At 42.5% G+C, this 24,968-nt stretch overlaps 1 protein-coding gene across 1 annotated transcript in view; it reads left to right on the top strand.

Annotated features, from left to right (window-relative positions):
• Nucleotides 1-24,968, top strand: part of CTEXP (kinase family with ARM repeat domain-containing protein) — a 110,650-nt gene that overhangs the window by 59,963 nt on the left and 25,719 nt on the right. Inside the window, exons 6-13 of the mRNA XM_087695714.1 lie at nucleotides 16,294-16,402; nucleotides 17,500-17,579; nucleotides 17,684-17,765; nucleotides 21,485-21,624; nucleotides 21,700-21,810; nucleotides 22,679-22,795; nucleotides 23,077-23,166; nucleotides 23,747-23,800. Coding sequence (XP_087551840.1) covers nucleotides 16,294-16,402; nucleotides 17,500-17,579; nucleotides 17,684-17,765; nucleotides 21,485-21,624; nucleotides 21,700-21,810; nucleotides 22,679-22,795; nucleotides 23,077-23,166; nucleotides 23,747-23,800 — 783 coding nt within the window. The remainder of the gene's footprint in view (nucleotides 1-16,293; nucleotides 16,403-17,499; nucleotides 17,580-17,683; nucleotides 17,766-21,484; nucleotides 21,625-21,699; nucleotides 21,811-22,678; nucleotides 22,796-23,076; nucleotides 23,167-23,746; nucleotides 23,801-24,968) is intronic.

The raw sequence follows: 24,968 nt of genomic DNA, 5'->3' as shown, positions 1-24,968 counted from the left end.
TTCTCTCTCTGTTCACTCTGTCTTGGTCATTCGTTTCTGCTTTGCTTCACTCTGACATGGTATCAGAGCACTGAAGGACTGACTTGGATCCATTTGAAGAGGAGATTTCAGCGCGACACAAGGTTGCGTTTTCAGCGTTCAAGTGCGACTAGGTGGGCTGTGCATTAGAACAAGGTTGAGGCGAATGTGGGTGTGCGAGAAAATAGAAGATTTGCTGAAGTTGTTTCTATTTTTTGCCGTTAGAGAAGGAAGAAGGCTGTGTTTTGGGCCTTCAAGTGCAGATTATACCTTTTCATCTCCTCCGGTGGGTGAAGGAGCGGGACAAGCGAACCATAGCCCTAGTAGGTTGTATTTTTACAGTCAGAGGGGGCTGCTCTTTGTGTTTTGTGTAGACATTGTAGGTGAAGATGTCTTCTGAGGCTGAGATAGAGTTTCAGACGATCATGGACCGGAAGGTGCCTATCCTACCCGCTCTTCCTTCAGATCAAAAGCTCGATGGTGAGAATTGCTGCATCTGGTGGGTCATGATGCTTGCCATATTGGAGTCCTGTGATTTGGCGGAGCTTGTTACGAAGGCTATCCATCATCCTTCTTTGTGTGATGAGTCCCGACTCTCTTCCAGTGAGAAGGTGGAGTTGGCAAAGGCTCAGGCACATTGGGATAAACTCAATGCTCACATTCACTCGTTTTTATTTCTCTCATGTACTGTAACTGTTATCTCTCATATAGAGCATTTGAGGGTGGCTAGGGAGATATGGTTGGAGTTTGATCATATGTATAATCGGATGACCGTCATGAAGCGAGTCTCTTTGGAAGTGGAGATGCGAACCATGAGTGTCAACAAGTCATCATCCATGCGGAAGCATATCAACAAGCTAAGGCAGCGTTAGATGCAGGTTCAAAATGCAGGGAAGGTGATCACTTCTGAAGACATGGCGATAACTGTCCTTTCATAGTTACCGCCTCGCTTCAATGGTTTTATTCCGCCTTGATTGCTTCAGGGCGGTCTAAGACTCTTTGGTGGGAAGAGTTGGTTCCTATGGTCTTGGACCAAGAGGAGCAACTGAAAGGAACCAATGCTTTGAAATCTGAGGCTTTGGTTAGTCAATCCTCTCAGAAGAAGGGGATGGACCAAAAGAAGGAGAACAAATCTAAGAAGGACAAAGACAAGGAGTCTATCTGTCACATTTGTGGCAAAACAGGTCATCGGAAGAAGGATTGCCCCGACAAGGAGAAGAAGAAGAAGGAGAAATCTGCAAAGGATTTCGGAGCGGTGGTTGTTCACTCATCAACTGCTTTCCTCCATTTGGAGGTGGTTGAGGATTCGACCCTGACAGCTTTTGATACTGCGTCAATGACCCCATTCACTTGGGAGTGGATTGTTGATAGTGGTACCTCGCGGCACATGACTCCTTCAGCAGGTGTTACTTATTTGCAGCCTTCCCATGGCCAGATTCTCATTGGTGATAGTTCGTCTATTCCTATTCAGGGACAGGGCAACATGTATCTTATTCCAGATGGACGTGGTGGTGTCCATGCATCTGAGGTACTTTATGTGCCGGATTTGGAGTATCATCTTCTCTTGGTGCACAAGATTTGTGCCCTCGTCCTTTTGGTCAAATTTTATGTGGATTCTTTTCGGATTCTTGATCGAGGATCGAGTTAGGTTCTTTCTTCAGGCTATGAGGAGAATGGAGTCTACAAGTTGCGGTCTTCTTCTGCCTTGACTTCTCTTCTTGTTATCTCTCAAACTCAATCTGAGCTTTGGCATACTCAGTTTGGTCACCTCAATTATGATTACCTTTGGAAGGCGTCTAAGGATCAGTTTGTTCGAGGTTTGTCGGATATTGTGGTGAGCCAACAGCCCTGTGTATCTTGCATCCGTGGAAAGTAGACTTGTGATGTTGTTCCGAGCAAGGCTTCGAGGCGGTCTTCAACACCCTTGGAGCTTGTTTATATCGATCTTTGTGGACCAATGAGGATGGAGTCCCTTAGAGGGAGCTTGTATTTTGATGCTAATTGTGGATGATTACACCAGGATGACATGGGCCTATTTCTTGAAGCTGAAGTCGGAGGCTTTTTCCAACTTTAAGGATTGGTTGCTCTTTGAGGAGAACCGATTGGGGCGGAAGCTGAAGACCTTACGATTGGATAAGGGCGGATAATTTGTTTCTAATGAGTTTGCTCGTTTTTGTGCAGATCCTGGTAGTCACCAGGAGTTTGCCAATACAAACACCCCTCACGAGAATGGCATCTTGGAGCAGAAGAATCGCAGTGTGATTGAGATGGCCTGTACCATGATGGAGCATCGTCAGATTCCTCAGTGTCTATGGGTTGAGGCTGTGGCGATTGCAGTTCACATCCTTAATCGTTCCCCTACTTCCGTTGTTTTTGGTATAATTCCTTATGAGGCGTACTTTGGGTCAAAGCCAGATGTTTCTTATTTCAGGGTTTTTGGGTGTGATGCCTATGTTCACATCTCGAAGCCACAATGTGACAAATTTGAAGTGGCTTCCAAAAGACAGGTGTTTGTGGGCTATAGCTCGCAGTCTCAAGGCTACCGATTGTATGATCTTGTTAAGCGGGATGTCTACATGAGCCGTGACGTTTGGTTCGTGGAGGTTCTAGTCCCAAAGGGGGGGGTGAGAACCACCATGTTCTTGGAGATCCCGGTGATAGCTGGGCCCCAACGACTATTCCTCTCGAGCCTGTGTCTCTTGAGGACTCTTCTTCGGATGAGGAGCCTATTTCCCAATCACCAGATTCATTGATTGCTTCTTTGTTGTCGGTGGACCTTCTAGAAACTTCAGCAGATAGAGAGTGTTGATGAGGTGAGATCTGGCCTCCTCCTCATTGGGCCCGTGACACGCTCCAAGATTTAGGGATCGAGAGGGTTCTTGAGGAGTGGCAACCCCAAGATGGACCGCGAAGGTCATGGAGGCACCAGACACATTCTATGGAGCTTGTTTGCTCTAACTACTGTCTGATGTCCTGTGTTATGTAGGATAGAGAGCTTACCTACGTGAAGGAGGCTTTACAGTCTAATCATTGGCGGAAAGCGATGAAAGCCGAGTTGCATGCTATTGAGCGGAATGGCACTTGGTACCTTGTGTCTCGTCCCTCTCATAAGAAGGTGATTGGTGTCCAATGGGTCTTCAAGATCAAGTACCATAGTGATGGCTCTTTAGACAAGCACAAGGCTCACCTTGTTACTAAAGGTTTCGCTCAGCGCCCAGGTATTGATTTCCATGATACTTTTGCCCCCACTACCCGTATAGCGACGATCCGTGCTGTTCTTGCCTTGGTTGGGTCATAGGAGATAGCCCGTCTTTTAGTTGGATGTGAAGTCGGCTTTCTTGAATGGTGATGCCCAAGTATTGATTTCCATGATACTTTTGCCCCCACTATCCGTATAGTGACGATCCGTGCTGTTCTTGCCTTGGTTGGGTCATAGGAGATAGCCCGTCTTTTAGTTGGATGTGAAGTCGGCTTTCTTGAACGGTGATTTGAAGGAGGAGATCTATGTAGAGTAGCCTCCTGGCTTTGGTTCCTCTAATGAGAAGGTTTACAGGTTGAAGAAGCCTTGGATGGCCTGAAGTAGGCTCCGCGTGCTTGGAACGAGAAGATTGATTCGTTTCTCTAGGCAAAGTTGGGATATCGGCGCTCTAGGGCCGATCCATAGCTTTATGTGCACACTTCCGAGGGTGGTCACGTGTTGTTTGTTTTGTATGTTGATGACTTGATTGTTACAGGTGACCATGCCCAGAAGGTCGAAGAGATGAAGGTAGCCTTAATCAAAAGTTCGAGATGACGGATTTAGGACTTCTTCATTTCTTTTTGGGCCACGAGATTTATCAGACTCAGAGGGTGATTTTCATCTCTCAACAGAGATATGTCCAGGAGCTCTTGGTAACTTTGGAGATGGAGGATTGTCGGTCCATTTCTACTCCTATGGATCCGAACTGAAAGGCCACTTCACACTCAAATTCTCCTTTGGCGGATGCTACCTGCTACCGCTAACTGATTGGATCGTTGATTTGGCTCCTCAACGCACGGGTTGATCTATGTTTTGCTGTAGGTCTCTTGGCTGGGGTTCATGAGTGCACCTCAGTAGGTGCATTGGTAGGTTGCTCAGAGGATACTACGGTTTCTGAGGAGGACCTCCGACCTAGGGATTTCCTATCCAGTAGGTCGAGGTGCTTCCAATCTTGTTATTGTAGGTTGGAGTGATTTGGATTGGGCTGGCGATGCGGACCATAGGCGGTCTACTACAGGCTATTGTTTTACCTTGGGTGTAGGTGTTATCTCTTGGAGTAGCAAGAAGCAGACCATGGTAGCCCTACTTTTGACTGAGGCGGAGTATCGGGCTGTGTCTTCCACCACATGTGAGATTGTGTGGCTTCAGGGATTGTTGGAGGAGCTTGGTTGCCCCCAGACTCGTCCTGCTATTTTGCAGTGCGACAATGAGAGTTGCATTGCCTTGGCACGGAATCTCGTATTCCATGCCCAGACGAAGCACATAGAGATCTAGTACCACTTCATTAGGGAGAAGCTTCTGGATGAGATCATCAATGTGGAATACCGTAAGACCGAGGACAATCTTGTAGATTTGGTTACGAAGGCACTTCCCGTGGCTCTACTTCGCCGACATTCCAGATCACTCTGCCTTATGCCTTGTCCAAGATCTAAGAGGGGGTGTTAGCTAGTCATCACCCAAACAGGCAGGCGCCACGTCGTAGGCAGTCGGCTATGTGCCACGTGGCCTGTAGTCGGATTGTAGCAGTTGCAGCTGACCTGTATTTTTCTGGCCATTATTTACAGCCTATTTCTAAACTTTGTCTCCACAGTCTCAGTTAGTTGTGTCCCATGGATTTTAGGCTACAGACCGTGGAGACTGCCCTTGGGGCTGACGGAGACTGAGATCTTCAAGGTGGAGACATATGCAGATACTCTCTTTGCACTTGTGTATAATTCTTTATCCTTATACAACATTCTTCACTATAGATTTTTTGTGTTTCACTCTCTCTTTCTCTCTATTTCTTCTCTCTCTATTCACTCTTTGTCTTGGTCATTCGCTTTTGCATTGCTTCACTCTGACATGTAGATAAGTGTCAGAGTCGTCTGGTGCACATGAAGATCTGCAATTAACTTGCGGGAGCCAAACACACTCCAATGTGGTTGTGAACATTGCTTTGTACTCTACTTCACAACTAGAAGTAGCAGCTGTAGTTTGTTTCTTATTGAACAAATAAACAAATGTACCCTAGAAGAAGCAATTGCCACTATGAGAGAGAGGAGAATTTGAACATCCAGTCCAATCAGTATTTGAATATCCATTCAAAGGGAGTGAAGAATCAACCTTGTAGAAAAGGCCAAGATCTTAGGTGCCTTTAAGATATCAAAAGACAGGCTTCACTGTCCGCCAATGAAGTACTAAAGGGCTGTGCATATATCTACTCAATTGGGAGACAACAAATTGAAGATCATGCCTTGTGTGACAGATATAAATCAAGCATGCAACAACTTGCTGATATAAAGTAGTATCAAATGATGTGCTACCATCATCAAAAGTGAATCTAAAACTAGGCTCCAACGTTTTTGTTGTATTTTAAACCATTTTTCCATGTGAACACATGTTTTTCATGCCGAGCATATCATTCATGTTGTCCATCTTGTTTCCCATGTTGTCTTGTCCACTTTTTCTTTTTTCTACATGTCAATCCAATCTCCATATCTTTTTGAACTAAATTTTTTGTGAATTTTTCGTCTCATTGCCCTATGTGTCTAGGCAACTACTTGATTTTCACCTTGAAATGCATACCATTGGATCCAACGTCTCGTGGAACCCACTTGTGCTCCCCCCTTTATGTTTGTTCTCGGCACTGCAAATTTCTTTACCCTGCGCCACACTTGTGCGCAAGACAGGGGAAATGGGGTTTTTCACTCTTATATATATATATATATATATATATATATATATATATATATATATATATAAAATCAAATTTAAAATTATGTGTTTAAAACATAAGCAACACATGGAATAGCATCAAACCAAAAAGAATTAGGTAAATTGTTACTCTTCAGCATGCATCTTGCTATCTCCATAAGTGACCTATTTTTCCATTCCTCTACTCCATTTTGTTGGGGGGATTAAGGAGCGGTACGTTGATGATGAACACCTCAGAATGCAAGATACTCTGAAAACTGTTTGGAAAGATATTTACCCTGCTTGTCAGTGCAAAGGGTCTGAATGCGAAAGCCTCTTTGGTTTTCTACCATGGCAAAAAAAGTTTTGAAGCAAGAGAAGACTTCAGACTTAGATTTCAGCCCATACATCCACGTGAATCGGGATTTGTCACCTATGAATGTGACCAAATATAGAAATCCACCAATGGATTTGGTCCATATAGGATGACAAATATCATTGTGAAGGAGATGCAAAAGAGATGGCGAATGAACATGAGAATCCTTTCACCATATCCTTTGATTGGAGCTTCATCAATCCTCGACAGTTAATGTGACCAAGCCTCCAATGCCAGAAATTTGTATCATAAAAGGATTCCTTAATTAATAAGGCATTGTTAATAGGATTTTCAGCAAGTTGCTGAACATAAGTACCAAGATGATAGAAACCTTTAGTGAGGGGTGCTTGTCAAGACAATGGAAGCAGAAAGTTGATCATGATATATTGCACATCGGGGGCCATAAAAAATGACACAAAACCCTGAAGTTGCAATGGTTGAAATGGAAATAAGATTCTTCTTGATGCCAGGCACATAGAGAACATCATGCAATGCCAAAGGGGTACCTAGGATGGAGACAACTCGCACATGTTTAATGCCTTTAATTGCATAAGAGGCATTGTTCGGCAAGATGTGGTATTCTTAGATGCACCATTGTCGAAATACCAAGTAGAAGCCACATCAGTAATAGAAAAACAAGCATCATGAATAGAAGGATTATAGTGACAATGAATGAAAAAAGTATAATCCTTAAATTGAGAATAGGTCGTAGTTTCATGTGTAAAAGCAAGACCGGATTCTTTTTTCTTCTTCTCTGATGCAATGTACTTACAACATTCAGTGATGTCGTGCTCTGTCTCTTGGTAATAATTACACCTCTTAGGTTTGGTGAATGTACCCTTAGAGGGATTGGAAGAGGATGGACCAGCATTCATGGAAGGGTGTCTTCGATGTTGAAGGGGTGGTAGAAGAAGGATGACTAGTATGAAAGTTTACTGATTTTTGACCAGCTGCCTTGTTTTTTACCTTTGATTTGGGTTACCCATGAGGGTGGGTGGAAAAGGCTTGTTTAATCGCCATGGTAGCATTGCAGTTGAGCCGGCTTTGTTCTTCTTGCAACAAAAGAGACACAAGCTGCTCAAAATTGTAGATAACTTGGTTACCCATAGTTACCAACTGCAAGGTGGTAGCAAAACCTTGATATGACTCCAACAGACCATCAAGAGTGATGAAAACAAGTTGATTATCAGGAACTTCTTCATCAATATTTAATAATTGCTCAAAAAGATCTTTGATGCCAATGAGATAGGCATCAATATTACCTCCTCCTTCCATGCGAACATCTTCTAGTTGCTTACGTAGGTAAGCAATGTGCACTTCATTGTGCACCTGATATACATGCAACCTTATCCCATGCTTCCTTGGACGTCTTGCATGATCGGATGTGTGGAATGATGGCTCTCTTCATGGATAAAGCAATTGGCATGTGCTTGGGCATCGCGACCATCCCATCGAATTTGATCTTGAGTGGGAGGTGTTCTCAAAGAAGAAGATGATTGGGAATTATGAGAGCCACCTCGCAATGTGGAGGTAGGAGGTGATGCGAATGTTGGAGAAGCCAGCCTTTGCTCGGTGCCATTCGCAATATGCCATAGATTATTGCGATAAGAACATGTTGCATCATGTAAGCCCACATTGGGTAATTGGTGCCATTGAGCTTGTTGTTGGTGCCAAGCATGCCCAATAAATCATTATTATTGTCAGCCATGAGTGATGATCAATAAAATAATAATTTCCAAGTGAAGAGAGAGAATAAATGCTTGAATAATAATAAATCAATGATAGAAGAGATGCTGTCTGCCTCAATGACATTGAATAATATGGAGAATAATAAATTTCTCTTGTTGTTTTCTTGTTGAGGAGAGAGAAAAATGTGTAGAAAATAATTATTTTCAGAAATAAAATATTACTTGATCAAGGCGGTAATCAGCAATATGCTGAAATCAGAGATTAATGGCTGAAAGTGCTCCAATAGTGGCAACAGCAGAATATACTGAAAATTCGCCCCATAATACACCAAAATAATTAAATTTGTCTTCAATGTTGGGAAAAAAAAAATTTTGTCTTCAATGTTGGGAAAAAATAGAGCCAGCAGCCAAATAATATGACTTTGGAGCACGTCAAGGGCCAAGAAAATGAATTGAGGTAAAAATGCCAAATTTCGGGCACCTCGGTGGTGGAATTGTGCAAAAGCTGCAAATTTTGACTCGAAAATTGAAGAAATTGGATAAAAATTTTCCCCAGCCAGCTAATGCTGAATGCCATGCCTCAAGGTGAATTAAGCTGAGATTTTGATGAAATTTGATGAATTTCAAAAAAGCCCCAAAATTTTCGAAGATATTAGGTGAAATTGAGCTTGAATGGCGAAAAGCCCCAAAACTTGTCGGGAACTGAAGAGGAGTTCGACAATTTTTGTGAAATTTTTACTTGAAAGATGTTGAATGTCGAGCCCAGTGATGAATTGTGCTTCAATGTCTATGAAGAATGCCAAAGTTTTGAAAAGCCCCAAATTTGGTAATAAAACTGGAGTGAAATTGGCCAATTGGATAAAGAGCTCCAAATCTGATGAAGGTCAACAACCAATTTCTTCTATTTGATGAATAATTTGAGCAGAGTTGATGGGGGCCTCAAATATTGTGAAGATGTGGAGCAAATTGAAGGAATTATGAGAAAAGCCCTAAATTTTTGTCCAAAATATGCTTGGGAAGGGCAGCATGTGAGAACTAGCCCTTTTCTTCTTTTGAAGGAGTGGATTAATGTTTTTAGACAATGATTTAAATGTGTCGATCTTGTGGGGGACAAGGTGGCAGAACACCGTAATGACGTGGCAGCTCAAAATTGTGTTGGATAGAAAGGTGACGATTGTAGGTTCACCTGGAGGCGGCAGTGTTTGTTGGCAGGATAGGCGGCAGTTGATGGGCAAGTAGACAATTGTGACCAGGGCCATGTTGGACAGCATGTAGGATAGCGTGTCGCCTTGTCTTGGACCAATTGGAGAGTTGCATCGCTTTAGACCAAGGTAGAGTTGGTTGAGCAGGGTGGCTCTAAATCGTTTCTGGGCAATGACTGGGATGGGTAGAATTGCTGAATTCTCACAATGAGACAGATGCACGAGGTGTAGACACTGGCGGGAGCTGGTAGTAGGTGAGCGTAGGTGGTAGCACTAGGTGTGTAATCACCAATTAAGAAAAATAGAGCCAATGTGAGGGCTATGGTTCATGGGACAGCTGGCTGAGCGAGAAAAGCTCAATGGCAATGGCTGATGGCAAAAGACCGTGAGTAATGGTGAGGGCAATGAAGATAAGTGGCTTTGATACCATTGTTGGCCCAGCCATGGAGCGATTGTGCAATTAATTTAATAAAAAATGAACGAGAATGAAAGAATTAATCAATGCACAACAATACTCGATCACGAATGAGAAGAAGTGTATTAATGAGAGAGAGAGAGTACGATGCTCAAGGCGATCACACTGAATAATGCCACACTTATTTGCTAATCAGGCACAAGGTGTCTATTTATATTAAAAAAATGAAACACTAACAATTTAACCATCATAGGAAACCCTAAAATAAACCCTAACCCTAGTGTCACTTAGTGCCTAGGACACTAGTGCCACTTAGTGCCGAGGACACTAAGGGCAACAATTGCATTTAATGACAATTTAAATGCCTAGGGAGCTCGGATCACGATCAAAAGGCATCAACGCGCAGCCCACTAGATGGCCTACATGGACTCTATACACACACAGCCCTTGCTGCGTGGTCTTCCCACAAGCTTGGACTGCTTTGGCATGCTCACTATGGGCATTTGAACCTTGATGCTATTCGACAAGCTTCTCGGAAGGTGGAGGGACTTCTCGTTCACACTCTTTTTCCTAACTCCTTCAGGGGCAAGTAGCATAGGCAGTCTCATCCATAGGTTGTTGGTGTACACCTAGTGTCTTAGGAACTTAAAGTAGTGAAACTAGGTTGTAGAATAAATAAACCTAACTCTAGTTAGTTGGTGGAAGGTTGGTTTGGTGGACCTATGACCTAAACTGGAGTTGTACTTTCACTCTATTGTTTAGTGCAGCAAGTACACTCTACTCTCTTGCTTCAGCTCACTCATTGTCACTCTTGCGTTTCTCTCTTCTCCATAGTTGATTGTGATCTCTCACATTTGGTATCAGAGCAGCCCCCGTGACGCTTGTGTAACTACAGCTGCTGCCCCATCTATGCAACCACCCCAGCCAGCCCCGCCAGCCAAGGATGCCTAGCTTGCGCTGTCTTGTGGGCGGTCTTGCCTAGTGCACCTCTTGCTCCCAGCTGATAGTTCGACTGGCTGTGCCTCCTCTTGTAGGGGCACCACCTGCTCTGAGCTGCTGCCTCCTACCTCTCCCAGTCTCGCTGCCACCGCCATTCCTTGCTCACAGCCCCCGCTTGCACCATCTCTGCACCACTGAGCCCTGCCCCTCTTGCAGCATGTGCTGCCGCCAGCTCCACCTTCCATGCCAGCTGCCATCACTTGCATTTTGGTTGCTGCCGCCCCCTCAGTCTGGTTTGATAGCAATGCTGCCTGCTCAGCTCTAGTTACCAAAGCTGTCAAGCTCTGTGCGTGTATCCCAAGGCATCCGAAATTTGTGGGTTTTGCTCAGTTCCTCTCCCAACATGTGAATCAACATTCAACAACTTGACATTGCACAATTTCTACCCGATTTGTGCAAAAAATTTGGGGCTTTTCGGCATAGAGGCTTTGACACGCATCAAGAGGTAGATTCCGGCTGTTGTTCACTATTTGTGCACATCCCAAGGTGCCATTCTGCAGAAATTTGAGTTGCAAGGTATAAATTTCTTCCATTTATTTGAAATTTCAGGATGAAATTTGGGGCTTTTGCCTGATAGGCACTTCAAGGTAGGAAACAAGTAGTACAACAGCATTTAATTGCTGCTACAGTCAGATTGAGCAGAAAAGTTTGGGGAATTGAGTACATTTTGGTGAGAATTGGCATTAAGGTGCTAGAATATATACTTTTGAGGGCACACATGTCGAGGCAAGTGTGGTACAATAGTGTACAGCAATGCATTGCTGTTATTTTTTGGCTGAGTGCTGATTTTGGTGACATTGTGCACACTTTGACGTTTGTGTGACAATTTGGTACTTGTTTCTTAATCCCATGGGGATTTTTGGTACTCAGAGGAGTACACACTATACTTCAACACTGAAGTATTTGGCTGCAGAATTTTATCCATTATTGACTGTATGGCATGTCAGGGGAATAATGATTAGAGCAGCATTCTTGGCGTCCTGACACAGGAGGAAAAACTTAATGGCACCTACTACTCGTTGTGGAATTTTATGCTCCGCAACCTTCTTGTTGCGAATTATTGACTGTATGGCATGTCAAGGGAATAATGATCAGAGCAGCATTCTTGGCGTCCTGACACAGGAGGAAAAACTTAATGGCACCAACTACTCGTTGTGGAGTTTTATGCTCCGTAACCTTCTTGTTGCGAAAGACTTGTGGAACTATGTTATAGGTGTTTTGCGGTGACTAGGAGGTATTGCACCTCAGACACCTTAGCATAATGCTCGAGGACAGGTTGGTGGTGTTGGTGCTGCCCCTTCTCCCCCTCCTTCCATGGATGAGAGGAAATGGGACTTGAAGGATGCATAGACACTTTCTTTGATTGCCTGTTAGTGAAAAGGGTAATTATTTTGCACATTCAGTCTTGTAAGACCTCAAAATCGGCATGGGACATACTGGAGTTTATGTTTGCAGCGTGCAATGAGGCCAGGATATCCCATCTCTGCAAAGAGTTAGCCAAGGCTGTCCAAGACTCAGAAAAGTCTAAAAGAAAGGGGAAATGCCATTATTGCAAGAAGCCCGGTCACTATATTGATAAATGTGGAAAGAGGTTGGCCAAAGAGAATTCTAGTTTTGGCTGTCCAAGAGACATCAGCTAGCAAATCTATGGATGGTGATGCTTCAGCCAACTTTGTGGAGGAGAATTATGCATTTCTCATAGGCAATTATTATCTTCTATGGCTGATTCAGCATTTAATACTAAAACGTAGGAAATATGGTATTTTGATAGTGGAGTATCAAAGTATATCACTTTCAGGAAGTGTTTGTTTACCTCTCTGCATCAGCCCTTGTTGGGAAGTGTGTTACATGTGCGAATAGCAATAGGTATGATGTATGTGGCATTGGGATAGTCACTATTACTGCTACAGATGGTTCTGATTTCATGCTTCTAGATGTCTTTTTGTGCATGCATTACAAAGAGCTTGTTGTTTATCTTTGCTTTTAATAAGCATGGATTTTAGGTCATCTTTGAGTATGACAAATGCATTGTTAGAGACAGAGAGATGGATTATGCACCTAGGCTGTTTGGCACCTAGTATAAGGGTCTATTCTTGCCGGATACATATGATAGATAGTCTAATGATTCTTTGGCAGTCACTACTCTTTTGCGTGCTATGCAGAATGCAGAGCTATTGCATGTTGCTATGGACATATGAGTTTTGAGAGTTTGATTGCCCTTCAAAGGTGCCATGTGGTAGATGCATTGCCTCTAGTGGAGATTCTACCTCATGCATGCGAGGGATGTATTTTGGGCAAGGTGCACAGGTTTGCCTTAAAAAAGGATGGTGCAATATATGTTGTCCGAAAAATGCAGCTTATTCACTTTGATGTTTGTGGTTCCATGAGGACATGTATACTTAGGAGTCATATTTATTGTGTTACATTTATTGATGACTACTCATGGTACACATGGGTGTATGGGGGATTGAAGGCCAAATCTGATGTATTCATGCATTTTGAACATCTTGTGGCAAACACATTGCATGGATAGAGGGGGGGAGTACGTGTCTCTTGCTTTTGAGACATATTTGCTTTTGAGACCAATGACTTGTTGTATGTTGAAAAGCAAGGGGTTGCCTCATAAATTTTGGCTAGAAGGCATTCAATGTGCAAATCATGTGTTGAATCGTGCACTATGACATTGAAGACAATCACTTCGTTTGAAGCTTAGCATGGCAAGAAACCCAAGGTTGACTACGTTCGAGTGCTTGGTTGCGCTCATGTTCTGAAAGAGCTTCATGGAAAGCATGATGATAAGGCTGTAAAATGCATATTTATTGGCTATAGTTTAGAGAGCAAAGGCTATTGTTTGTATGATTCATGCATGAAGAAAGTTTTTGTCAATAGGGATGCCATATTTGTTGAAAATGTTGGATTTTCACATGACCAATTTCAAATGCCAGCCACCCACGATATTGGTGATATCTTGGAGGATCTTTAGTCACTTTCTTTGGAGTCTGTGCCTATTGTAAATCGTAGGAGAAACTTAATACGGCAAGTTGTTGCTGCAATGAAAGGGTTGTTGTAAATGTAGCTAAAACAATCCCAAGATGGTTGTTACAAACTCTCCAGGAGAGTAAAATGGATGCTCCTTTACCTCAGCACACTAGAAGGGTGGGGGACACATTTGGCTTATAATACGGAAGTAGATTGTGATGGCATGTGTTTATGAGCTCACTATTGGATGATGAGCCTACTTTCTTGGATGAAGCTTAGTAAGATGTAGGTTGGATGCAAGCCATGCAGGATGAGTTAGACTCCACTGCTACTAACTCTACATGGGATCTTGTGAATTTACTAGATCTTGTGGATTTACCATGTGGTAAGAATGCCATTGGCACAAAACGGGTTTTTAAATTGACAGGTACAAAGCACGGTCGGTAGCAAAAGGCTATGTGCAAAAGAAGGGCATAGATTATGAGGAAACTTTTGCTTCTACATGTCGTATGAGTAGGGTGGAATGTGGGATTGTTATGGCTACAAATTACGGTTGGAAAGTACATGAGTTGGACATTAAGATAACATTCTTAAATAAGGATTTGCATGAAGATGTTCATGTGTCACAACCTCCAGGGTTTGTGGTTAAAGGGAAAAAGCACATGGAATGCAAGCTGCGCAAGGCTCTTTATGGTCTAAAACATGCTTCTCGTGCATGATACTCTAAAATTGACGCTTATTTGGCTAGTAAAGGATTCAAAACTGGTCCAATTGCTCTCACTCTGTACATTAAGAATGAAGGGGGGTACTTGCTGATTATCGTTCTTTATGTAGATGATATGCTGCTCGATGGACCTAGAGAGGGAAAAATCGCAGATTTTAAGGCTGAATCAAAACATGTATTTGCTATGTCCCATATGGACTGCTGACACTATTATTTGGTGGTTCAGTTCACCCAAAATCAGCATGGTATCATCATGTCATAGTCACAATATATGGATAAGTTGTCAGATAGGTTTAATATGCAAGATTGCAAACCTATGTGTACTCCTATGAAGCGAGGCTTAAAGCTATCTATGCATGATGGTGAAGAGATGCATGATGTTGCAATTTACAGCTAGGATGTTGGTTGTCTTATTTACCTTTGGAACACATGCCCTGACATTCAATATACAGTATCTCAGGTGAGTAGGTATATGCATAGCCCACGGACTGAACACTTGCACTTACAGGTTTACAATGATTCAGATCGGGCTGGTGATGCAGACACTAGGTAGTCTACTAGTGGACATTGTTTCTTTTTGGGTCATTCATGCATTTCATGGCTAAGCAAGAAACCTATAGTGGCCACCTCGTCTTGTGAGGTTGAATACATGGCAGCCTTTGTGGAGGCAACAGTGGAATGTGTATGGTTGTGTAGATTGTTGGCTGATCTACATTGATCATTGGAGGATTCTACACCCATTCTATCTGATAGTCAGAGTGCTATTGGAGTAGCATGAAATCTTGTGTTTCATGCTTGCACGAAACACATTGAGGTGCATTATCATTGTTGTGGAGAGAGATGCTATGCAGGAGAGATTAGCTTGATGTATGTACCCACATAGGGAAATCTTGTAGACATTTTCACCAAAGCATTACCACGTGAGAAGTTTGAGGCTTTTTGAAAGTCCTTGGACTTATTATCCTTTGGTGATTAATCATCCTTGTACTTCATGACATTGGTACTACAAGGAGCTGTTATAATTTATCAATGTGGGTAGTGTGCAATGTATTTCATGTGGTGTGGACACTTTAAGTGTCACTGTAGGGTGTGTTTTCCTAGTGTCTTAGGAACTTAAAGTAGTGATACTAGGCTCTAGAGTAAATAAACCTAACTTTAGTTAGTTGGTGGAGGGTTGGTTAGGTCAACCTATGACCTAAATTGGAGTTGTATTGTTACTCTTTCACAGTCATTGTCTCATTTCTCTCTCCTCCCTAGTGGATTTCAATTTCTCACAAGGCCAACCTAGGTTTGCCCAAGGCGCCTCACCCCAAAGTAGCCAAGGCATTGGACAAAGGGTACATAGTGGCTGCCAAGTGGCCTACCAAGGCTACAAAGGCGATGGCTTGCTATCTTATCAAGGGAGTCCAAGTAGTCACCCTAGAGAGGACAGGGCATCGGACAAAGGGTGTTCGTCCACTGCCTAGTGGCCTACCGAGTCTTGCAAAGGTGGATGGAACCATAATGAACTTTTGTTTGTTTTTTCGTTTTTCTAAAACAATAAAGGTGATTTGAGAGATGGTTTGCAGTCGATTACGTAACTGTACCAGAAAGGAGAATGAGAAGGAATGGTTAGGTCCAACCCGCCACAAAATAGAAAATCAATCTATCCACTTGAGGACGTTGATGACCACAAAATAGCTCAAGGTGTTGCTGTCCCTGTGTTGTCACCCTGCTCTTGTTGTTCTATGGTATTTGGACCAGATTAGCCTCCGGAGTTGCTGCTACTATTTCAGCCCTTGTGTTTTGGCTCAGCCTGCTTGCATCTGGGTTCTCCTCATCATTGATATCAACATTCTCATTGATATCAACATTCTCATCAAGTTATCCTATTTTAACAATTTATTGTTCTGGTTGATGCTGTTATGCTGCTAGCTGATGAGGCCTTTGTAGATTTAATGCAGGCGAAACATTTATTGTGTTTTTGTATGTTATTGTGCAGCAATTTGAGTGGCTGGTTGGAGCACAGTACAAGCCCACGGAACTAGCAAAAAAGGACTGGGTGACTATACGCAAGGCTCCAGCATGGGCCATCGATTCTTGGGGCTTAGGTGAGTAGCCATTTGCTTCTCTTCGTATGCTCATTGAACCATCTTCATTTCTTTGTTCAAAGGTGTATTTTAGGCATGAACTTGTTCAACTTGTGAGGCCAGTAGAGTGGGGGATGTGAAAATGGCTAGGGTCTAGGTTTTCTTGTTTTGTCAAGGCACGTAATTGAATAAGTCCTGACCCTTTCTCACTTGGGTCTCTCATGTGGTGGTCCTGAAGGTTCCCTTTTGGGACCCTGAACAGCAGTTCTGCCTTGCTGCTCTTCCCTGTTCTACTTGCTTTTCCAAATTTTGTGGGTTTTGCTGCCGTCTGCCTGTGTTGTTTTTTTAACCCTGAAGAGGCATGGCAGCTCAAATCTGCAAAACGGTCTTCAGGGTGGAGGTAGCCTGATGATCTATTGTGTTTGCATGTGGCTGTCTTATTGATTTTAAGCACTGAGGGGAACAGAAAGATCTTTTCTTGTGGGAGGAAATAGGAGGAGGTCATTGTCATAATCTTGGGAGCAATCACCCTTATAAGAAACACATCATTGCACATGCATTTGAAGTGGATACTAAGTTCATTGGATGATTAAGACGCACATTTATAAACCGTGCACTTGAGTGAAAAGAAGAAATATGTAGGCAGAAAATTTGGAGGCCTTGATAGTCTCTTCTTACCTATAAACTAGTAGACAGTGTGTTTTATTTCTTTCTTTTTTGGTGGCAACCATATAAGTGGACTATGGTCAGAATCATCTCATGACCGAGTTTTTACATTTGTTGCTTGTATCACCAAAAACAGTTGTTACAAGCTACCTAACTTCTGATTTTAAAGTTGCAAATCTAATAATAGCATCTCAGAAGAAATCCCTGAGGTCAAATACAAGGTATGTAGATGGCCTTGTAAGGGACTACTAAGCATATCATAAATACAATGACTGGGTGAATGGACTATTTGGTGGGCAGTAATGCCAGACCATATGTGTCTCTAAGTGAGAAAGATGATTTGAGAAATTGTGCTGATCTCCTCCCCAGATTTTACCTTTCTTGGATTGGCATCTTTTATGGAACTATAATGCATAGTGCTTATGTAAATTCAACATTATGTTATTTCACAGGCTGTTTAATATATGAACTCTTCTCTGGGCTGAAGCTTTCAAAAACAGAGGAGCTGCGCAATACTGCATGTATACCCAAGGTTTGTGATGATCGTCATACTCTATAAATATAAAAGAGCAGCAGGGTTGTCATACCTTTATGCCTATGTTTCATACCCCAATATGTGTTTCTTTGTGATTTCAGACTCTTCTTCCAGACTATCAGAGGCTTCTAGGATCCGCACCCAACAGAAGACTGAATCCATCAAAACTAGTTGACAACAGTGGTAAGAAAAATCACCCTATCAGTCCCCCCATGTCTGTCCATCCGTTTGCCTGCACACACACACCCACCCACCAAAAGGAAAAAAAGAACGTTTTCAATAACACTTGGAAGTTGCTGTATACAGTTGATCCCTTGTTTGTTAGCAGCTATGTATCCGTTCAAATTTACAGAGCTTAAATGTGTCTATTGTCTTCTCTGCAGCAAAACAGTCTCTCTCATGTCACAATGCACAAAAGTGTGGCAGTGTCTAAGTAAGGATTGTGTTTCCTTATTAGACGAATGGAGAGGGGTAAAAAAGGGACTGGTTCCATGCTTGTTTCACAGTGCTTGTGACTTGTGACTTTTTGATTAATGAAATATATGAAACACCATCTGTGAGCTCAATGGTAAATTAAGCTAGTTTGGGCAACGTTCTAGCACGATCAGGGTTTAGCTAGAATGTGTTTCTAGCTTATTAATCAAACCCAATCCAGTGCTATTTCTGGATCAAGATTTCTTATGGATACACCTTGGCTTGTTCTGTCACACACTTGCCATATATTTTATCCTCTGATCTTCATCTCGAATCTCCTCCATTTGGTTGATGTGGTCCTTCATTGTAGGGGAATTTGTGACAAAGAGATATTGTAGCTTCAGCTCGAGGGTCATTAGATACTTGAAGCTTGGAACTTGGTAAAGGGATGCGAACCTTCTCCAAACCTTTGCGGTAGTGCAGATATGTCTAATATGCATGAGAATAGAATCTGTACAACTCAAAAAGAGAAAAGAGTAGGTTTTGGCATTGGGCCGATCCCATGAAGTTGTCGAGTCGCGATTGCTCCAATTTGGGGACCCATTGTAGGCTGGTGATGAGGAATAGTGACAAAGTCTCATAGGTTAAAAGTGTTGAGGATGCACTTGACTTTGCATGACCAGAGCAAGTAATTGGTCCCATACAGCTTTTTGGCAGTGGGGAGAGGGTAGGATCGGTGTTGAGACATGTGGTGCCACGATTCCTAATCTTGGATCGATGGCCACGAAAGATAGAACAAGAATAGAATGGTATCAGGGTGGTCACCAGTCAGGGTCTGCTTGTCATTTGATGTTGCTTTCTCATTCACAATCACCACATTCTTTCTGATGATCCTCACAGTCATTGTGGTTGGAATGCCGGTCTTATTGGTCTTGATTGTCCCTATGGCCGTCTTTGCATTCAATGCATTCCTGAATTGTGCCAATGGTTCTGGTCTGCCATCCACATCCTTAAGAATACCTGCCAAAGAAAAAACACCAAGAAAAGAGGTGGTTGCCGCCATGACCTGCTAGATGGAGACATCAGCCTGCTGGAATGCACCGTCTGGCTGCTGTATGGCCAGATTTGCTAACATCAACACAAGGAGGGAGGGGGCAGACTGAAAAATGTATAGAATCAGGGTTGCTGGCTGCAAAATGCAGGGGTGAACAGCTGGTGCTGGGAAAAATGCAGCTGTAGGGGCTGCTTTAGAAGAGGTGGTTGATGGGAATGCAGCACATAGAGCCTTGGAAGGATGTTTCCCAGCAGTCTTTGGCATTTAAAGAAGTTGCACATCAGTCATGTCTGGCAGCTCCCACCTTGGTGAATGATACCTTGTGTGAGTGTGCAGCAGAAAAGAAAGAAAACTCAGAGTGATAAGAGAAGATGGGGATGAGAAACACAGTAGAAACAAAGGAACAAAACTGACTGATCATGAAGGTACAAGGCTGCAATCTGTCAGCCCCTACATGTAGCTCGAGCATCAGTGAGGGTGCTAAAGGTTGGAGATGGATATATGGATACAATGATGAGGGAGGCTGGAACGATGATGATGCAAATAGTGGAGTGGGGGGCAGCGTACAAATAGCTGTTCAATGCATGTTGGACTGATGAAAAACATCCGCTTGGTCTGAAAATGATTGCCCAGCACTGCCTGCCCATGCAAAGAATGTTTGCTCCCTGCCACATGGCTCCAATGCCTTGCAGGGACATGATGAATCAGGCTGCCCAATGCTGGTACCCATTATTAGCATGCACACAGGCTGAGAAAATGCTATATGCAGGAAGGATTTCCAGCTGAGATGCTTGGGAGAGAGAAACTGATGGACAAAGATTGCATCGGAGCTCCTAATGTTCTTGTATGACTTAGATTGAGGCTTATAGGTATGATATGAACATACAAGACATTTATGGATAGATTTTTTTCTCTCCTCTTGAAAAAAAAAGACATATGCTGGATGGAGGACAATGAGTGTAGAAGGTGTCTATACTCAATATCCATGATGTGCTGGAGGGTAGGATTGAGTGCTTGTATTTAGTACTAGAGGTTGACTAGTCATAAATGCACATGGGTAGGTCGCATTGACTCACCACCCACTTGGTTGAATTGACCCATTGGCCATTGCACAAGTATAGACCATATGATAGTGTAGGGATATTCCCTCTATTGTTGGGCCAGGGTTTCTCACCCCCTAGATCCCCACCAGTGGGGCCATTGGCCTCCTTGGGACCCCCTTGCAAGGGTCAACCCTAGACCCCCTTAGTAGGTGCACTTGATAATCGTCACCCAATGTATACTCACTACCTTCATTAACTCTTTCCTAGTTGAACCAATGGCCAAGTCTACATAAGCCCCTTGGCTGAATGCAGTTGGTAGAAGATACTAGAAGGTGTCTGTGATACATTGCACTTGTCAGGCAGCTCAAGAGTCAATATGTGTGCCTATGTGGTGTGTGGTCTTTTCCAAGGTGTTCCTTTGGATGGGAGGTGGTGCATGATGACACTCTGGTTGCAAATATTTGATTTAAAGATCGAGGGATTTCTTTACCATGGTTCTTGTTTATACTCATGACGAAGAAAATCTCCATGATGGTTGGATGCAGACTTCAGAAGATGCCAGAAGGTATTTGAGTTGCATGAGGCTTGCACTTGTCAGGCAGCTTAATACATGTGTCTATTTGAAAACAGGCTGTCAGGACATGATCCATGACAATCCAGGTTGAGTTGCAAGAGACCTGCACTTGTGGGCAGGTTAATACGTGTGTCTATGTGGAAACAGGCTTTCGAGATCTGATCCATGACAACCCTCAGATTGCCAATATTTGATTTAAAGATCAAGAGATTTCTTTGCCATGGTTCTTGTTTGTACTTTTCCTGAGTTGTGTATGTAGATTGTTGGTGCCTTACAAGTGCAGTATTAGATTTTTGATATAGTTATCCTTTGCTGTGAGTTTCATGCAAACAGTTTATGCTACAGTCACATTTTATGTTGCACACATTTTGATATTTGATGCTACAGTGACAGTGTAGGGGAGATTGACAGTTTTATGCTACACTGGCAGTTTATACTACAGTCGCATTTTATGGTGTTGCTAATTTACACCTGCCTAGTGCAGAATCCCAACTTTTGCACACCAAATAAGCATTCCAGAGGAAAATATTGCTATGGGGATTCCCTTTCCAGCATCCTCTCAATCACCCATAGACACAGCTACATGCTCTGTTGAACCTAACTGGTGTCGTATACTCCAAGTGTACTACGCTATGAATAATGCAGAACCAAAATTTTCATATTATTTTAGATAGTTTTATTCTACTGATCAATCTTCAGGATTCTTCACGTTCTTTTTTGTAGCGGTGTGCTTTTCATGATCTGTTTTGAAGGGATACCATTGTTGTGCTATATATAATCAATCAAAGGATTTGAATACTTATCTTTCCAATGGCAGAGTTTTTCCAGAATAAACTGGTTGAAACTATACAATTTCTGGACGTGCTGAATTTGAAAGACAGCGTTGAAAAGGACTCATTTTTTAGAAAGCTCATGAATTTAGCAGAACAGCTTCCTCGACAGATTGTCTTAACTAAGGTTTGTTATGGTAAATCTCTTCTTCTGCCTTGTACTATGATTGTGTCACTCTTCATCAGAGTCTTGACTGTCTAGGTTCTTCCAATGTTGGGTGCGGCCTTGGAGTTTGGATCTGCTGGAGCATCAGCACTGAATCCTTTTCTGAAAATGGGTTCCTGGCTTCCTGCTGACGAGTTTACTTTCAAGGTAACAGATGCGCGAGATTCACCAACTGCATTCATGCTCGGTTTTTTGTGTGCATATGTATGTGCTTATTTCTATGTGTGTCTTATTGGTTTTATTTTTGATAATGGTTTGTCACCTCAGCTAACAAGAGGTGATATCATTGTTGTCAGAGGCGGAGGAAGTGAACATTATATCGGGAGTGGAAAAGAAGTTAGTGAGGAGCCAATAGATTCTTGAGATATGGTGGTGGTGGAGTAGATAGAACTGAGGGTTTGTGTTTGTGTTGGATCAAGGAGAAATTAGTGATGAACCAATAGATTGTTGCGACATGGCGATGGTGGAGTAGATAGATCTGATGGTGCGAGTTGTTGGATCAAGGAGAAGAGATTTTGTTGTGGGCAGGTTAGGGGCTCATAAGAGAGTGGATGAGGATGGCTGTGCCAGGATGCATGACAGGTGGAGGGACAGTGTCAGATAGGGGGCTCATGTTGGTTGTCCACTTGAGGCTGATGGGTTGCAGCAGCCACCTTTGAGAGAGGAGCATTGTCTACTGAATGAGTAGGAGAGGAAGTGGCTGTGTGTAAGGCCGGAAAGTGGGGTTGCTGAGGAGGTGGCGGCGATATGTAGACCTACTTTTGTCTTCCATCAGTATCTTGTGTATGGACAATTGACGGTTTGGTTCTATTGTATTGTTAAACCTTGGCTCACAGCTAAAGTAGAATTGATGAAATGCTTTCTTGCAAAAGAAGATTTCAGATAGATCTATGTAACTTGATTTATAAAGTGTAAAGTGTCCAAAACATGCTATGTAAATGCAGGGTGTATGTTACATAAGACATTAAGATTGACGGATGGGATGTTGAAATTTTTTCTTCCTGTGCGTGTCCAGGTTCTGCCTACACTTACAAAACTTTTCTCTTCAAACGACCGTGGTATTCGGGTTGGACTGCTGCAGCACATTGAACAATTTGGAGCAGCTCTTTCAGCTCAAGTTGTAGATGAGCAGGTTCAAATTTATAATTGCCTTGATATTTTCAAGCCTTTGTTTTCTATTGTCTTAGTACTTTGTCTTTTTATTCTGAAGATGAGAAAAATCTGTTAATTACAGAAAAGACCCTTCAGGGAAGTACTAAATAAGCCAATGTTAAGGACTTCAATTACACGCTGAAGATACAAGAAAAGTCTAATAAGGGCTGACTGTACAGCCTATCAGCCTTCAGCTGGTGCATTACTTGGTCATGAAAATGTGTTGCTAAGAATTCTTTTATTTTGTATTGTGTTTCTTAGGTTTTTCCTCATCTGGCAACTGGTTTTTCCGATACATCAGCATTTCTTCGGGAATTGACACTAAAGGCTATGCTAACACTTGTACCAAAGGTCAGTCTTTCCCCAGTGAAAATTAAAATTTGCAACTCTTAAGCAATCTGCTCACAGTGGAGTGAAAATAAGAAAATTTGTAATATTGAACCAATCTGCTCACAATGGAAAGACTTTAAATCACAATTCTGTGCAGTCTCATTATAGTCTATGTCATTTTGGCAGCATTCAGATATCGAGGCACTAGCTTCTTTTGCATGTAAATTGTCTACTTTATCTATGAGAATATAAATCTTGTCGTATTCTCTAGGATTGCATTTAATTGCCAAAGTTACAATATGAAAGTTAACTTCAGCTTAGTGTATTGTCACAGATTCTTTGAATTCGAGCATGGCTGACTCATTTCTAGTGTTTTGCATGTAATTTTTCTACTTTATCTATGAGAATATAAATCTTGTCGTATTCTCTAGGATTGCATTTAATTGCCAAAGTTACAATATGAAAGTTAACTTCAGCTTAGTGTATTGTCACAGATTGTTTGAATTCGAGCATGGCTGACTCATTTCTAGTGGTAACCTGATATTTTTTTAATGCTAACGCATCTATAAACTCTGCCACTTCTGGTTATGTATTCTTGCAGCTTTCACAACGCACTATAACAGGGTCTCTTCTGAAGTATCTCTCAAAACTACAGGTTGTGTATACCCTCCATTTGTCTCTCTTTCCATTTTGCTTGTAATTTCAGAAGTTTCTTGAGATATTTATTGTCACCACAGGCCAGATGTCTGTGTTCAATATCGACACTAGTTATCCTTTTCTATTTTTACTTACCTTTACCCATGACTTTCATGTACTACTCGTGTTTTTTTAAAATAAATAAATAAATAAATAAATAAAAGAAAATACTACTTATAACACCTTGGAGAAAATCCCCCTCAGGACTGGGGTTGTATGAACAACCGATATGGTGGGCTATAATGCTAGACCATTTGAGGGGTGATATGGAAAAAGGTGCAGAGTTCTAGGCCCGCAAGAAGATATCTCTCCTCCTCTCCTCTTAGAGCCACCCTGCATCCTCTACCATGTCTCTAGAGAGAGTGGATGATCTCTATTGAAATCCATGAAAGAGTCTTTGCGGTGGATACAACTTGAAGGTCTAGAGTATCGCTGCATCTCATAGTCTTAATGTACCAAGCAATAATACTAGCAATGAGCTCCCATCTATAATGCTGTCCATGGGTACAATGCGCCTGTGAGTAATTTGGAGTGTATCCTGCCCAGATGCTGTCCAATGATGAGGAAAGAAACGCTCCCTTGAATGTTCTCATATCCATGCTGGGCCTCTTTCTGTGACCCAACCTATAACCCCCCAATTCATGACCCTGGCATTATACTTCAGTGTACTATGCCTACACACCTTAACAAAAGAGTGCGGCTGAAAGAAAAAATCGCACTTTGCTGGAAATTGCATGTTGTATGCTGTCACACAATAAGCTGCCCCAAAGTTTTGGCTTGATGCTATTATGTGTGCAGTGTATGTGCTAAATCACAGCCCGACTAGAGCATTGGCTGAATGTGAGCCTTATGAGGCTTGGAATGGCCAGAAATAGTGGTGTCACATATTCGTGTCTTTGGTTGTTCGGCATATGCTTTGGTGCCACAACCACGAAGACATAAGTTGCAAGACAAGGCTGTCAATGCATTTTTATTGGTTATAGTGCAAAAAGTAAAGGGTACCAGTTGTACCAACCCTCTACCAACAAGATTTTTGTTAGTAGAGATGTGGTGTTCGCTGAACATGCTAGTCAACAACCCTTCGTGGACTGCACAAATCAGCCCAGTGTGGGGCCTATGGACATGTT

This window comes from Lygodium microphyllum, chromosome 16 (genome assembly GCF_053477565.2).
Source record: "Lygodium microphyllum isolate KBCC chromosome 16, Lygodium_microphyllum_v1.1.10, whole genome shotgun sequence".
Classification (NCBI taxonomy): Eukaryota; Viridiplantae; Streptophyta; class Polypodiopsida; order Schizaeales; family Lygodiaceae; genus Lygodium; species Lygodium microphyllum.
Note: the sequence above shows the minus strand (reverse complement) of the source record. Positions and strands in the feature narration are given on the sequence as shown.